This window comes from Parasteatoda tepidariorum, chromosome 8, assembly GCF_982258835.1.
Source record: "Parasteatoda tepidariorum strain Cologne lab strain chromosome 8, Ptep-v5.0, whole genome shotgun sequence".
NCBI lineage: Eukaryota > Metazoa > Arthropoda > Arachnida > Araneae > Theridiidae > Parasteatoda > Parasteatoda tepidariorum.
The window spans coordinates 50,649,327-50,666,748 of record NC_141762.1 but is presented as its reverse complement, the minus strand read 5'-3'; the positions used below and the strand labels follow the sequence as shown (position 1 = coordinate 50,666,748).

Below are 17,422 nucleotides of genomic sequence, written 5' to 3'. Positions count from 1 at the left end.
CATCGGCATTTGCACAGAGCAAAACAGTAAAGCGCATTTTTAAAAGCTTTCCTCCATAGCAATTTTCAACTTTAATTGTCAATGTCTTGTTTGGTAATAGGTTGAAAATCAATCCCGTTTCGTCCGCATTAAATATGTCACTTGGATTATAGCCCTTTAATAAATTTGGTATAATTTCTTCTTTCCACTGTTACACAGTTGTCATATCCACACTATCGGATTCGCAACAGATAGATTTGAAGCATAAATTGTTCCTTTTTTTTTTAATCGATCGATCCAGCCATTTGATGCACTGAAGCCTTGGAGTTTAAGCCTTTCAGCAATTTCAAGCGCCTTTTCTCTCAGGATGGATCCATTTATAGGAATCTTAGCTGCTCTGGCTTCCTTGAACCAGTTCATTAAAATGTTTTCTAACTCATCATACGGAGATGTTTTAAAGGTTTTTCTCTTCTTGGTATTTTTTCCGAGTTTTTCAGAGTTTAGTTCTACTGAAGCTTCTTGCTTTAAAATCATTTGCAAAGTTGAATAAGCAATACCCAAAGATTTAGCACGATCAACTTTAGTGCCATGAAATTCTTTAGCTCTTTCGATGATTTCAGCCTTTTCGGCCCGAGAAAAGCATTTTCGTTTCGACATCTTCTTTCGAGAAAAGAACACGATGACTGAGGTTTCAAAAATAGTAAAAAAATGCTATAGCTTTCGAACTCAAACAAAACCGACTGAAAATCTCATTTGGTATGCTAGCACGGAAAAATGAGTAAAACCATTTTGAATAGAATAAAAAATATTTTTTGATCTGTTTGTAGAAAGACGCATCAAGCGGGATTTTCATAAAAGGGGTAACACAAAATCCGGGATTTTTTAACATTATCGGTATAGGCAATTTTCACGGATCAGCAGAAAATGACGTAATAAGCGGGATAACGTACGAAACGGACAACGTAAAATCGGGGTTCCACTGTATATATATATATATAAGTATATATATATATGCGGCACCATAGCTATGCGACAGTTGCGTACCTATTGTCTTTTTGAAGAAATGTTACCTTTTCACTGAAATTCCTGTATTTCAAAATTCCCCGAAGTTTACATATGCACCCTGCTTATAACTCTTGGGGAAATGGGGTAAGATCAGATGATTTGATTTTTTTTCTGGAAGAAATCATTTGCAAAAAAAAACGAGAGCATCTATGATTTTTTAAAGAATTATAAATTGCACACATCTAAACGATGAATATCCAGATAAAATCTAAAAGCTTCTGGATTGAAGAGTTTAGCTTCAACTTGGCCTGGCTACCAGCCGTTCTTACTCCACTTTCTCCTTTGTAAAAAATCTTATATGGTTATACAAGATTCCACACAAACTCAAATTTATGTTATTAATATAAACAAACTCCGACTTCAATATGAGTTTGCCAAATATTGCAAAACACGTTAAACTAAGCTGGAATTTTAGTATTTATTTTTAGTTACTCTGAATATTTTCCAGACATTTGAATCAGACTTACAATATTTAGACTTACGACAATTATCTATTTATAGACAATAGATTACCGTAAAAGTTATTTTCTTATAATATTTTATAAATATTTGCTTATACTATTCAGAAATTTAAATCTAACTGAACTATTTATTTTGATATGCTAAATAAGTTTTTGATTGAAAATGAAAAGTTTAGTTGAAAGAACAAAACAAAAATAAATCAAGTTCCATTGATTATTATAGTTCCTTGAATTATTATAGGTACAACGTTTTTATTAACGGACTGTAAAATATTTTTGGCCTCATAGTTGCCGGAATATTTGACGTTGGGGTAAAAATAGATTTTTAAGTACAGAACTATAGCAAATATTATATAAAATTGACAAAATTACCACAACTTGAAAGAATTAGTGCTAGTATATGGCTAAAAATATTCTAGTTTCTTTCACGAAAATGTTTCTGATCGGTAATGTCTATCTATATTATATAAAACGCTAATACGTATGTATCAATAAAACCGATGATATTTCTTTTCTCGCGATGGCAACAGTCTTCATTTTTAATTGATAGGATTCGGCGTGCAAGAGCACGTAGTGAGCATCATATGGGTAATCTATATTATATAAAACGCTAATACGTTTTAATTGATAGGCTTCAGCGCGCAAGAGCACGTAGTGAGTATCATATGTTCAATCGGGTGAATTCTCACCGAATTATCAAAAACATTCTCACAAAATTATCTTCATCGAAGCCGATGCTTTACATCCGGCGTTCAGTACTATTTCAAATTGTTTTACAACACATGGTTTTAGCCCTCTGGTGGGAAAGACTTTAAAACAAAACTTACAACAGTTACTTTTCTCAACAACTGAAATTTAGAATAGTGTGATTAAGAAAAATATGCGAACTGTTTTCAATTTCAAATTAATATTGAAATGCACAGGTTTAGAATTTTCTACAGTGAAATGTTTTCGGAACTTCAGTGCATATATGGCAACGTTACTTTTAAAAAGTAACGAGTAAAAGTACAAGTATTTTTAAAAAAAGTAACGAGTAAAAAGTAAAAAGTTCTTATTTTAAAAAGTAACGAGTAAAAAGTAAAAAGTTCTTATTTTAAAAGGTAACGAGTAAAAGGTACAAGTAAAAGTACAAGTACTAAACAAAAAAAGTAACGATTTAAAAGTACATTTCTAGGAAATCGGAAATTCAAAGTAACCTAAAATTTTATTGAATAATATTCTTATGCTCTTTAAAGTTTTTGCCAAATTGTTGTCATTTATTTAATTATTTTTAATTTTGAAAGTTATGGATTTAAATTTATTTTTAAATTCGAAAGAATATTATAATATAATTTTATAATATAATCGTATAATATAATTTTCAAATCAAATATAGTTTTAATTTCAAACTTTTTATGGATTTGCACGAAAAAGAAATTTTATCTATTGATTTTAATTTTTAGCTTATTATTTTTATTTATTTAAATTACCATTGATTTAAGATTGTTTTACTCTTTAGAGACGCGTTTTAAAAGCACAAACATAAACAAAGCAAACACAGGGTTTCAGATAGCTTTGTGATCTTTGAGCTAGTAAAAAATAATTGAATGTGCACTATAAGTTGAAACAGAAGGTATTTAAACACGAAGTTAGCTGTGAATGCATGTATATTGCACATTAATTTTATAAATTAAAAAAAACCTAAGGATTTTTTTTCAATTTAATATTTTTTTTTTTAGAAAGCTTACCGAGTTTTAGAAAAAAAGTAACGATTTCGTTCGATATTTTCGTTACAAATACTTGTACTTTTTCCCTAAAAAAGTAACGAAAGTACAAGTAAAAGTACTAAATTTAAAAAGTAACGAAGTACAAGTAAAAGTACGTACTTTTTACTTGTACCGGCGGTACAAGTAACGAAAGTAAAAGTACTGCCATATATGCTTCAGTGTTCAAAAAAGTATACAAAAGCTAGTCGTTAAGAACGCATCCAATGAGCGAGCATCGGATTGCGAAGCAATCCTAAATGAACTGCGAAAGCAGTTCTGGGGGTTGGCGAGCGCCAGCGAGCAGGGGGCGAAGCCTCCTAGTTGATTATATTTGACATCATATTTCAACAAAAAAGGATTCATTGTCTATCAAATTTTTTATTACTTTGAGATTAGCTAGAACACTAAAATTTAAATTGAAGCTGCTTATTTATGAAAGTATAAATTTCTTTCAGTAGAAACAATATTTATAATAACATAATCCCCAATTAGAATTCATCGTCATTCAAATTTACAAAAACTACCAACTAGTTAAGGTTTTTAAATTGTATGTCAGCATTTGTACTTGACAACAATGCAAGTTTTTATCAAAAGCTTGCAATGGAAGTTTACATATTCCTAATTCTACTAGTAGAATAAGATATAAATAGAGATAATTGTCAACAAAGTTTTTTACTTGTTGAAAGGATCTGAGCTCTATGTCTGATGATAATTCAAGTTTAAACACTTTTATGGCCATTGTTGAGTAAATCCTTTCCATATTGTTGCAACATAGAATTTATCGTCAGTTAAAAACATAACTACTTGTCGACCAGCTAGATTGATAAAATTTCAATTTCAATTATTTACCTGGTAACATTTAAGTTTTAATGATTTTTAAACTATTTAACTTTTATCCAACCAAAAATTCACTTTCATTACTTTCAAAAATGCTGAGCTCTAGGTTTTTTTATATTAGTCGCATAAAAATGCAATTATTCCCATCTTCTTAATTGAGTTGAAAAAGCAGTTTTTAGTACGGAACCAGCTTTATTATTTATGCCCAAACAGCGACAAAAGAGTTTTTTTTGTGGAATAAACATCCACTACAAGATAATCTGTAACACTCTTCGTAAATGACGTTAACTAATACCGTCATCGTCTTAAATAATTATAATTTAGATTCCTGAAGAAAGAGTTCTTAAAATATATATAAGCATTTGTGTATCAAATATTTATATATTTTAGTGTTCAAGTTTGACTCTGCATAAGTACTTAATATTTTAAGTGTGCAAAGTTCAAATATTATAATTGCTTAGGGAATTCTACATTTTTAATCGTAAAAATGTTTAAACGACCCTATTTTTTTCTCATTAAAAATGTATCACTTGTTCCTTTACTGAGAAATTTCTGTATGAAGAATATACAATAAATTAATGAAACACGACTAAGATATTAAAGGATAGAAAATATGAATTTCTCCACGGAAATTTACAAACAAGAGTGTGAATTTTAAACAAGAATGCGAATTTTAGTTCTTAATAATTAAAATAAATAAGGAATGCAGTTTAGAAAAAACACTTTCATGCACTGTTTTGATAAAATATATTTAGATTATAAAAAAAGACTGAAATATGCAAGATAGGGTTATGCACTAAACATGTTAGAGTAAGACCTAAACTTGGACAATTATGTAGTAGAAAAACTCAATGTTCTTGGAACTAAAAGCAAAGCAAAGAACATTGTGTGTTTGAAAATACAACCAATCCCTCCCCCAAAAAAATATAATTTGCTTATTAAAAAAAATTTTTTTTACAATTATCCATAGTTTTGAATCCGTCCTAGCACGTCACGATTGGTTGCGAAATTGCAAATGATATAGTCTTAATTTGCTTAGTTTTGCTTAAACTTGAGAACTTTACTGCCGCAACCCAGGTTTTATACATTTGCTTTAACTTATTATATTCATTGGCGGTCAAAATCACTGTAAATTAAATTTCTTAATTCAAAAAGAGCTTTAATAGTTAGTAAAATGTACCTTTACTTTCAATATTAAAATAAAATCTCCCGTTTAAATGGAAGGAGATAGCAGATAGGGCAATATAATCGATGCCTTCTGTGTAAAAAATTCTGAAACAAGTTGCGACAAAAATTATCTGCTATCAGGGTCCCAATACTTTTTTAACGCACAATTTTTCGAAGGAAAAAATCTGATATACCGTAATTTTTACAGTGATATTTACTGTAAAATTATTGAGTCGCTGTAATTAAATAAATATTACTGTAAAAATTACGATATGAAATTTTACTGTAAGCATGGAATTTATTTATGCTGCATTCAGAGTGCAATATATTTTACCATTATTTGATCAGGAGTTTTTACACCTACCAAGTAGTCTTACTTGCGAATATATTTACTGGTAAAGCAAACAGTTGAGCAATTTTTTTTTTAAATCTTCGTCCTCGCGTCTTACGGACTTTGAGTCACTTTCCATGCTGTCAAATCTTCCCAACGATGACGAGATACTATGAACAACACAAAAACTAGTTGAAACTGAGTTTCAAGCTGCCTGTGTCTTATACCAGAAATTTCCTAATAACTATTTAAATTTTTTTTTTATTCTTATTCAATTTTCTTGTCACCGCCCTGTTCTCATCCATGACAATATACAACATTTCTTCTAACATTTCTTTACAGACAGTGCCAAACATCAGAAACTTACGAGGCATTAGAGCACAATAGAAGAAGAGAGATTATAGTCATCGCTCTAAAAGCTCTCTAGGACGCCAGATCTTGTAATCTCGGAATCATTTCCAGGCAGTGTCTTGCTGCAATGGGGATGTTTTCTATTCATTGGCTTTCTCATATTACTTAGACAACAAAAGTGGTGGATATTTATATGATGTATATTTTCTTCCAGGTAACCATGTCCTTTTATTAAAAGGAAAAAGGAGAATCCTCCTTTCTGTCCTATCTTACCTGGCATTACTGCCCCATCTACTTCACTCCAGCTTTCACTCTTTCTTCTTTCCTGAAACTTTAGTAATGACCTCATTTTCATTCTATATTTTGTAAAGTATTTTATACAGCAGTATGAAAATAAAAATAAAAAGTTTACAAAACTGAGTTTTTGAGTAGACAAAAGAGAGAAAAAAATAATTCTATTTTCTTAAGACTTTAGAAGAAAAAGCGAAACTTGATCCATTTTAGGCCTGGCATTGGTTGATAACGGCCAATACGACGACGATTGCGGATAACGGATGACGATAAATTCCTTATAAGTTCTACCTGTAACAGTTCGAAAGCAACTGAAATTTTTATTGCCATGCAATATGAAGCTCGAAATATAGTTTGCGAACACTAACTAGTCGCTGAATGGTCACTATTTTGTATGATGTAACAGTTATTTTGGCGATAATATGGCAACAACTTCTGCTTGAAAAGATCGTGTAACAATTGAACTGTCAATTGTCATCAAGTACAAGCTACTTAGAACCGGGGTTCATCAAATTAGGCTCATTCAAAAAAATCCAGATGGTTTTTCAGACTGAACCAAAAACTCATTCTTAATAACAACAAGTATGATTTTACACATTTTTCATATTAAAATTACATTTTCAATCACTTTTTTCGAATTTTCAAACCAGTTCGTTCTTGAAATTATCAACAGATAGTTTTAAAAAGTCAAATATATAACTATACACACCAAAAATATATGATTTTAAAATCACTTCTGGTTTTTGAAGGAAAAAAATCTATAATAATAAAATAAAGAGCATGTTGTGCGTTTCTCTTATAACTCCAGAATTTTCTTATTGACTAAGAACTCGACATTGATATAAGTTAAACTGCAAATGATTTTGCTTTTTCAAAATATTTAAAGGTACATCAGTGACGTTTGTCTCCCTACAGCTGCCATTAACGAAAAAAAAAAAAACGTTTATTGCAAGTTACTATATATTTAATTATTTTTTATTCGTTATAGAGATGTCCAAGTCAGAGACTGAACTAGATTATAGTGTCCCACTATCATTCAATCAATTTCCATTTTCCATATTCCTATTAGATATTTTGTATTTCTATCCCAACAGAAATTTATTCCTATTGGATGCAAATGTAACTTATTGATCATTGATAGATTTCCATTGGACAGGTAAGGAAAGTGACGTCAGCTTGGACATTTGTTGTCAGATTAACTCAATAATCAATATTTGACCATGGTAGCATCTGTAAATTACGTCTGCAAATTAGCATTCCTAAATTTATCTGAAAACAGGTATTTGTTATGTTTATAGTTATGCTTTTAAAACGTATGCATATAAGATTAAAAAGTTTAAAATCAATAGCATTTGAATTAACCCCTTAACGATCGGTTAATTTTCAAAAAAACGGTCATAAAAGTATCTATTTTGCCAAATACACGTATTTGATTAGTGCAAGTATCCAGTTTAAAATAAACTAACTATTTAAAATTACCTTAAAAATATCCTGGTACTGCTATATGGTGTGTAAAATGAGAAATAAAATTTTTTCCGGGCAAAAAAAATTTATTAGTTTTATTCTTATTGGAGCATTACTACTGAACACTCCAGCCCGTCAATATCACGAGAGCGAGACGGAAGGGGTTAATAAAAAATGAGCACTAAAAAGCAAAATAAATGGATAGCTATTGTTAAATTGATTAATGCACATGATTGAATTACCGCTGACTTAAAAGAATATATTATTTTCTATTTCACGGTCTTATAAAAGACTGATATTAATTTCGTTATTTAGCAATTGTTAAACGTATCTTCTTTACGATGGATAAAGGTTTTTGACCCTCAAAATATAGGGGGGTTAGCCGCAATCTAGAAATTATGGTTCTAATAGCTCGATCAGGAGAGCGGTTGAAATTTTGGACCGCATTAAGTTAATTTTGCTTTTTACGTATTTAGTCGTGTATCGAGAATTTTTTGAACGAATCAAAAAAAATTTTCAAGTAATTATAAAATTCGCATAAGTAACAACAATTTCGTGCAGAAAATAATCTTTGATAATTATTATTTTTTTAATATTTGATTAAATAGTTGTCAAACAAATTTTGAATTGTATGGTAAGCATTTTCTTTCATCATTTTGAATGAAGCATTTATAAATTGCAAAATTCAAAACGTGAGGGAAATCAGTTGCAGTCTAAAGTTATTCAGGTTGTTCATTTTTTTAAGCATTATGCATTTATTTTACCCTTAGTTACCCATCACCAACAGCCACTGAAAAAGGCTTCAAAACCGTAAAGGTTTGAACTGTTTCTAACCTAAAATTTCTCGGTTAATTTGAATACACAGACTGCTGTCAGCTACTTTACCGTAATTGTAAAATAAAAACTCTGAAAGTGCGATTGAGGGTAATATATTTCTAAATTGATCTGTCTGCTACATATGCAAATTGAAATCATATAGCATAGTTACAAGTAAATAAATAATAAATAATGCCTATATCAATTCCAATATTTCAGTCTGCTTAAATAAACCTGCTATATGAAAGACTATTTATTCGGAGTAGATAATGTATCTTGTATCTTTTAGAACAATATTATGATGTGTATTTTCCACAGAAAATTCCTTATTTACTATAAATAGTTGTTTTCCCCATATTATTTCAGTTTCATCAATAAGATCGAGAATTATTAATCAAAAGTAAACGGCTAACATATTACAGAGGGGCAGCATTCCGAAGAATTCTTTTGTAGTATTCATACGAATCTCATTTAATTTAGCAATTCTTATAAATGAATACATTTTATCACTATTGATTGTGTTGAAAACAAATGTGCGATATTTACCTCGCCTTTTTTAATAAATTGTTCAGATTATTCTTAGATTGAGTTTTCATCATGATCCACAACTTATTTTTTCATATTATGATTTGGATTACCAATGTATTTAATATCAAACATACATTTTGAAAGCACTATTTTTTGATGAAAATGCCAATTCGAAAAAACCTGAAAACCTGTTATATTACCAGTTTACCTGTTTGAGAAGAGTTGAGAGACTGTTATTAAAAATTCCTCCAAGTTACAGCAGGCAATCAAACCTGCTTCCTCAATTTTCCTCCAACCTCTATCACTAGTGATTCCTGAGCTTTGGTTCATAGATATTTAATAACATAACTTAAATTCTGGTTCAGATACTTTTCTTACAAATATTTTCTGTACTACTTCCTTTGAATGTATTTCTAACAATTCATTACTGCTTTTAGTGAAATTCTCAAATTGTTTATTTAAAATAAGCCATTAAAAATTGCATCTAATTTAGTTTTGATTTAATTTACCTCAAAACTTTGAATTGAACTAATCTATCAAATTAAGAAACCTACTATTAAACAAGATTTATCGAAAATGACACAGACAATGTTGGGAATTCTATTAAAGTACTGTTTTGTTTCGCACGTTTTCTTTCTTTATACAACCATATTTCGGTGTATGATCGCCTATTGTACAATATTATCTTTTGTTATTTAATTTTGTCTTATAATAAAGATAATATTTGTAGAAAACCCTTTATCATTTTAAGTTTGTTTAAAAAAGTACAAAAACTACTTTGAAAATTGTTTGAAACTTTTTAAATTTTTAAGACAATCAAATCGAATTTTTTTCATTAGTTGCCAAGTATGATTCCATACAAAATTATGTAATAAAAATTAAATTTTTTCTGCGCATGCCAAGTATAAAAGAACTACTTTAATAACATATATATTGTACAGTTTTTAGTGAAGTTCAAGTTTCAAAGTAACGATTTTGTAATTTATTTTAACTTGCTCTGAAAATTTAAATTATTATGTAATATTTTTAAATTTGTGTAAATAATGTAAGATAAAAAAAACTTAAAAATGTGTATATACCATAAATATTTAAGCTAAGCTTATGAAGTTTTGAAAAAGTGCTAATAATGAAGCCATTTTTTTGCACGAAAGTAACAGGTTAATACATTATTTTAATAATAAGTTCAAATATTTGATTATATTTTACTACTATTTGTGTATATTTTTGTTTACCTGATTTTCAAAATGCCATTTTTTCATTAAAAATTGAAATTTTATACTTATTTATTTTATTTTATTTTATGACCGCCATTGAACAGTCGACCCAATTTTTGGGTTTACGATTACTAATGTTCATTTACTTATTTATTAGAAATAATATTTTAAATTTTAGTTTAACAGCGACAACACAATACTCTAACATTCTAAAATAAAATTCCATTTGTTTTATATTACTCCATATTAGTCATTTGCAAGTGATGTTTGCTATGAGGTCCAGAATTTATTTGAACAAACAGTTTCGAAATTAAATAATTAAAGCAATTATCAGCTAGGAAAATGGATGATCAGGAAAATTCTTAAATAATTATCAAAATTCTTATTATTAAAAGCAGCTTGTCAAGTAGCGCCATATTAGCAATTTGCCAGTTGTGTTTGTTATGTGGTCCAGAATAGATATTGTTTGAACACACAGTAATAAAACTAAATAATTAAAGCAATCACCCTTCAAGAAGATGAATAATCAGGAAAATTCCGAAATGATTATCAAAATTCTTATTTTAAAAATTAATTAAAAGTAACTTATCTATCACTCATAGAAAAGTTTGAACGTCTAAAAACTATTACACAAGAAAAAATTGATGTATTATTTTTAAGGGATAGTGAATACTTCTAGTCTGACTCTTTGATTTTTTTTTATCTTAATGTCTCTAAACAAAAAAATGGGAAAGAGTATTTAGCATTTCCTCTTATTGTATTTATTTATGTTTCTCATGACAAAGCTTTAAGAAACTGCTCAGCTAGAATTTAATTAAAAAGGGTAATGACATATTTTATTTTTACATCGCATAATAAAAACTTCTGAAAAACTTGCAGATTTTTTTTCGTTGCATGTTTGAGAACACAAACGGTGAAAACAGTAAACTCTTTATACGCTTGTTCAAAATTAATGAAATTTTCTGCAAATCTTATAAATCCTTGCAGTTAACTCATGCTTTTATAAAAGTTTTTTTTGAACTTATATACAGTACATAATAAGAAATAAAATAAGATACAAAATAAAAAGCATAAGACTGAAAAAAAAATTCATTAAAAGATTTATTTTATGGATTAACTTAGCTCAGAAATTGTCTTATAGAATTTAATTATTTTGATAAATGACTTGCGTATGACTTTCACTGGGAAAAAGGACTATTATCTCTTAATATTCTCAACATTTCTCAATTTTCGGTATATCCATTTCTTAGAGGGCTATACTGAAAGGAAAATAATTTCTATAATGTCTAGCATTTATTTTTGTTAAAATAACATTCTCCATTCATTAGGAACTTAATTAGATTTTAAAATTTTTCTTTTTAACTGATTTTAATAGTGTGATGTTTAGACACTGTTTCAAAATAAACATAGTTGCGGAAACTTATAATATTTGCGAAATTCTTCGCTTTGTTATGCTAGTAATTTTCATAAAAATAACGCTAGAGTGAACACGAATTGTAGGAAATTAGATTTATGCTACGTTTTACGATTATTTAATTAGAATTGTGTGAGTACTTTCGCATCATATTTCATTTAGAATTTCCCAAATAATTTGATTATTTTTCCTTATAAACGTTAAAATCTTTATTAGTTGTCTTTCTGAATAATAATTTTATGGGGCCAGAGATGAAATAATGGTCTGAGAGTATTTCTCCTGGGGTCAACTGGTTCAATTAGGGTTAATTGTAAGCTCACACACACCATTCTACCATAGTTGAGTACCGACCTCATTTTTCATGGCTTTATCTTTTAACGGCCATGCTGGAACGCCACGTAATTTTGATTCCAATCAGATGACTAGATCAGCACCTGAGCTGGTATCACCCTCTTTCTCACCCTCCAAAATTCATCACAACAACTAACGAGAGAACGTTCAGCCATGATAGATTTAAAATGCAACATTCTGCGTACACACACTGGTCGTTAGGTCGACGCCCAGGACCGGACTCATGACTCCCAATTGTTCGTCGTGCGCCACCAAAGCGTCTAATTGCAAGCTCTAGACAGAAACTTATCGCACTATTTTGTTAATTCCTAAATAATGGTTTTTACGGCTTAGTATGGTACTTCTAGGAAGAAATTGACAGCTGCATGCTGTGAGACTTACCCTGAATGCGTATGTGGGCAAGAGATTAAATCGAGTAGACTGTCCTGATCATACTTGAACCATATAGATAACTTTCTGAGACAAGTTGAATTTCTATATTAAGAAGTGTATTTTCAAGATTAAACTGTGTGCATACTTCGTCATTGTATGTGTTGCTATGGCGACAGCTGTTGTTTGAGACTTTTAATTTTTCTGAATTCTCTTCTTAATTTTTCATTTTATTATGCATTGATTTGCAGAGTTTATTTTTGAGATATAGGACCTGCAAAATCCTATAAAATACTTCTCGAGTTGTGAATAAAAGAGAATTTCATCATTTGAGCAATGTTTTATTTTTCCTCTTTTAATTAAGAATCAGAAATTCTAATTTGCAGTTCAAAGTGCAAAAAATGCCCAATATTATTTTATATAATTTTATTACCGGGGTTGAACAGCAGACCCAATTCTGAGTTTAGACTATTTATGATAAACTCAGTAGTCTTGTAATTTTGAACCCAATCAAGAAGACAAGGAAACTTCAGGAAGAAGTATTGGGAGAAATTTGCCTTTGTAAAAGACTTTTTGATATAACTAACCCGAATCTACTTAACAAGGAAAGACATTAATTGTGCGAATCGGTGCGGAACTTGTATCGACCATCCATTTCTGGGATTCGAACTCGAGTCACCTCATTGGGAGCAAGCACTCCATTCCTAACCCCCCACGTCTCTAACGTCTAGAATTAATTCGTTGAGTAACTTAATTCGTTGTAACTAGTAAATACGGTGCAACCATCGTTCTCATTAAATGTCTTCTCCAAGCCGAGTACTAATACAACTCTGGTCGTGACACACAAACCTGTAAAAAGTGGTGCTCAGAAGGTTAGGATAGTAATTCCTTCTCTTACCACTTATTAAATAAAGATGAATAAGTAAATTATTTTTCTGTATCATGAGTACACTTATTATAAGTTACAGTAATTAGCCAATGTCTAATTAATGTATAGTTATTTTCACAAACGAAATAGAATCTGATAAGAAAAACCCAACACCATTTCATTGCAGTTGGGTCAAAATAATTTAACTAACAAATTAAATGAAAGCATATGCATGCACCATTACCACTTCTTAAAACAATTTCTTTTCTTATTTCATCAACTTTAATATCCGAACCTAATTCCAAAAAAATGGTATTAAGGCATTTCTTTTAATTATTATGTATTGAACTGCTTATTAACAAACTGCTATATCTGCTATTAAGAGTTTTTTAAGATTAATTTTAATTTTTTATAAACAAGTATTCAATGCAACAATAGTAATTGCTTGGTAAGTTAATGCACAATATTTGACTTGTATTATAAGTATTTTACATTTCTTCGAACATATTTTAAAGCATTTACTTTCAAAAGATACTAAAATCACGTTTCAAAATAATTTTCGCGTGTGCAGTTTCATCTCGTAACTTAGAGTATCAACCTTATAGAAACCTTCGCTGATCTTATGCAATTTAATTAGATATGCTAAAGTTATATTTTTGGAAATTCGCCAGTTTTGTATTCAGCATTATGCTACACTATGAATCTTGAATCTTTGATACACACTATTACTAGGGAATAACTACAACTTCCTATCCAATCCTACTCAATCCTATCCAATTATATTGAATAATATCGAGCAAAGCTCTATACTTCTATCAAAAGTTTCTCCGCAAACTTTTGAGATAAATTTGGAAAAATTTATTTATCAGTTTCTTTGAACTAAATAGACACGCTGAGAAACCACTTTCATCTATTATTCAGGTTTTTAAATTATTCACCTTTACTCTTAATCGCTTTTATTGGCTTATGAATTATTCATTTTTTTCTTTTTTTGAATTTGCATCGATCACCACTCTAACTAATAAGTAATTAGTTTTATGGATGACAAAAATGATAAGATTTTTTTAAATAGAACTGTTAGAAACATAGACTGAACACTTGTGTCGTAAACAATGTATTTATATTAGTAAATTTGATACACATTAAAACTGTATCAATACCAAAGCTTTAGTGCAAATACTAAGAAAAGTTTAAAGAATTTTTTATGGTCTCTCTAAAGAGATAAGTACCAGAGAAAACCACCGCAGTAAATTTTGTCCATGATGAGCTGGTCTTGAGCAACAGCATCATGCCAATCGATTCTGTTGTTGTTGTTGTTAATTTACGTCGCACTAGAGCTGCACAATGGGTTATTGGCGACGAAGGATGATCCGGAGACATGCCATCACAACTTTGATCCTCTGCGGAGGGGATGGCACCCCCGCTTCGGTAGCCCGACGACCTGCGCGTGAAGTCGAGCACTTTACGGTAGCACAGTTTAACGAGGACCAATACCGCACACCCTCGGTCCCTACGCAGACTGATCCAAGTGGTCACCCACCCGCACACTGACCCAATCGATTCTGAATACAATGAATCTTTATTATTATACTAAAAAAGTATTTCGCTTAATCTTATAACGCAAAGTCACCGGGAAGGATAAAATATAATAAATTCAAAATATTAAAAATTTTTGACTTTTTAATTGTATTGGCATGTGTCTTTCGGTTTCGTGAAGGATTTCGCAGAATTGTTCAGTACTGTTCGGTACATTGATTGCTATCGTTTTCCAGTACGAAGAACACGTACTCAGATAGCATTTAATAAAATAACAAAAACTTTAAAGTAAATGAATTATTTTCCCCATTAAAGTGAATTGTAATCATTTCTATAGATTTTTAAAAGGCTACTGGGGGCTAAGTCCCCAGGTCGGAGCCGCTCACCAACCCCGATGATTGTTTCGCAATAATTGTCTTTTCTTGGCCGAAAACAATTTTTCTACTTAAGTTAAAATTATTCACTTAACATATATGTACTAAAAGCAATTCTGTTTGCTTTCGCTTGTGCCTCTACTTCCGACGTCCAGATATTACTATCTATTAGAATTATGAACATTTAGATCTCTTGGTGAACAGAAGTGATTTTTCGAAGTAATCATTTTTTAAAATAACATTTATATTCTTATTACATTATATTGTTCAAACAAATTTGATGAGTTCACAACCATAATTTTATATTTTCGCTAATAATAGCAGTACTGGAAAATAAGTTTAAATTAGGGATACAAAAATATTTAAGGGAAAACAATTCGCGATCGCAACGCTCGAGTACGCCCTCTAGCGGGAGCCTGAAAATATCAGACATTAATTTGTCAATATTGCTTTCGTCATTCCAATGAATAGATGCAAATTCAGAACGTACAGAACTGTAATAGTTATAGAATATTCTTCTTCGTTATAGAATAGTATATATTTCTGTATCCAAATAATTCGGAAAACAAAAATGAAAATTTATCCAAATTACTTGAAATAGTTTCATTTGTGTTGATTCTTAATTAATTTTTATCGTTTTCTTGGTAAGTATTTCTTAGTTTTGAAAGAATAATTTCAACTAGAATTCAGCTATTCTGCTTTTAGCTACATATTCAAATTTATATCATCTATCTATTATTTGAGAATAAAGTTTTCAAACAAAGAACATATCATTTTGGAATTCTCCGGATTTATAAATCAGGTAAGTGTAATGCTTTTTACAATAAAAAATTTGCTCGTAAATATTTTTTTTCTCATTTGATGATAGTTCTCTACATAATGGTTTCTTACGTCTGATTAAGAACTATAAGAATAAAAAGAGAAACAATATGGAAGTTTTTTATTTCAATATGAGGAATTTTTAAAATCGTTTTTTTATCCTAAGAATTCTTTATTTTACGTTTTTTAGTTTATAATTTTTTGATAAAAATTGTTGTTAAAATAATTGTTTTGAAAATGTAAATGGTATAACATTATGTATTTATGTATACTTCTTGCATATTCTAATGTTTGAAGTAATATGATTAAAAAAAGTATGGAATAAATATTCGGTACTTACGTATTAACACAACCGCAACTACAGATTTGGCGGTTTTTAAGTGCCACCAATCTACACCTAAAATGCTTGCTACAAATCATAAAATAAAACACTTTATTTAAAATCAAAGTAGTTTATCGGATTTTGGTAGACAATGGGCAAAATATTTCGCACCTGAAAAAATAAAATTGCATCTCGTTCTATTTCTGGCAAATCCCAAAGACGCCTTTTTGTAGCACTAAAAAATGGTAACAAAAATTGATGAGAAAATCATTTTGGAATTCTTCTGATTTATAAAGCAGGTAAGTGTTATTTTTTATAAAATGAAAAATTTTACTTCGAAATAATTTTTTTCTTATTTGATGATAGTTTTCTATAGAATGGTTTTCTACGTACGATTATGAATTAAAAAAGAAAAAACATGAAAGTTGTTTAATTTAATGTAAGGAATTTTTAGAATTGATTTTTTTCTTTTTTGTTTTGTATCGTAAGCATTCTTTATTTTACGATTTTTAGTTTCGAAATAATGATTTTTACTAAAACTTAAAAGTTTTTGATCAAAATAGTTGTTAAAAAACTTTGTTTACAAAATTAAATTATATAAAATTATGAGGCTTATTTATACTTTTTGCTTATTTTAATGTTTGAAGTAATATGATTCTTAAAACTATGGATTGTAAAGTTTAAATTGGCCTTTCAGGCTATATCATTAAATTTAGTAAAACTATTTCTCAGGCATTAGGTTTTAACTCCAATAAGAAGATACATATTTTTTTTCTGTTTATTTACATTCAGATGTTTTTCAGATGTGTTTTGGATGTTCCTTCTTTAAAAAAAAGAGATACCATCTTGCTTTCGGTTGCATAAGGAGGGATATCAAACATTTTTCTTTTTTAAATTTAATAAGCCACGATAAAGAAGGAACGTTACAGTGTTACACGCTACATTAAAGACGTCTCCAGAGTAACTGAATGACTATTCATAATAGAAATCGCAGGTATTCGTCTCATACAACAACGACCCCTATAGTTCGTTGCGATCGCGAATACCTTAACGACTATTGTTAATTTTATACTGATGACAACCAAAACAATATTGAAATGAATGAGGAAAAACCAGATCC

General features: G+C 29.6%; 1 protein-coding gene across 1 annotated transcript; it reads right to left on the bottom strand.

The window, feature by feature from the left end:
* Window positions 1-201: 201 nt before the first annotated feature.
* On the bottom strand, window positions 202-636 carry LOC147806141 (major centromere autoantigen B-like). Its single transcript, XM_087149556.1, has one exon. It carries the CDS (start codon window positions 634-636, stop codon window positions 202-204), a length of 435 nt encoding a protein of 144 aa, XP_087005682.1.
* Window positions 637-17,422: the final 16,786 nt, after the last annotated feature.

Excerpts from the sequence above, each read along its gene's own strand:
- LOC147806141 (XM_087149556.1), bottom strand. The coding sequence starts at position 636 with ATGTCGAAACGAAAATGCTTTTCTCGGGCCGAAAAGGCTGAAATCATC.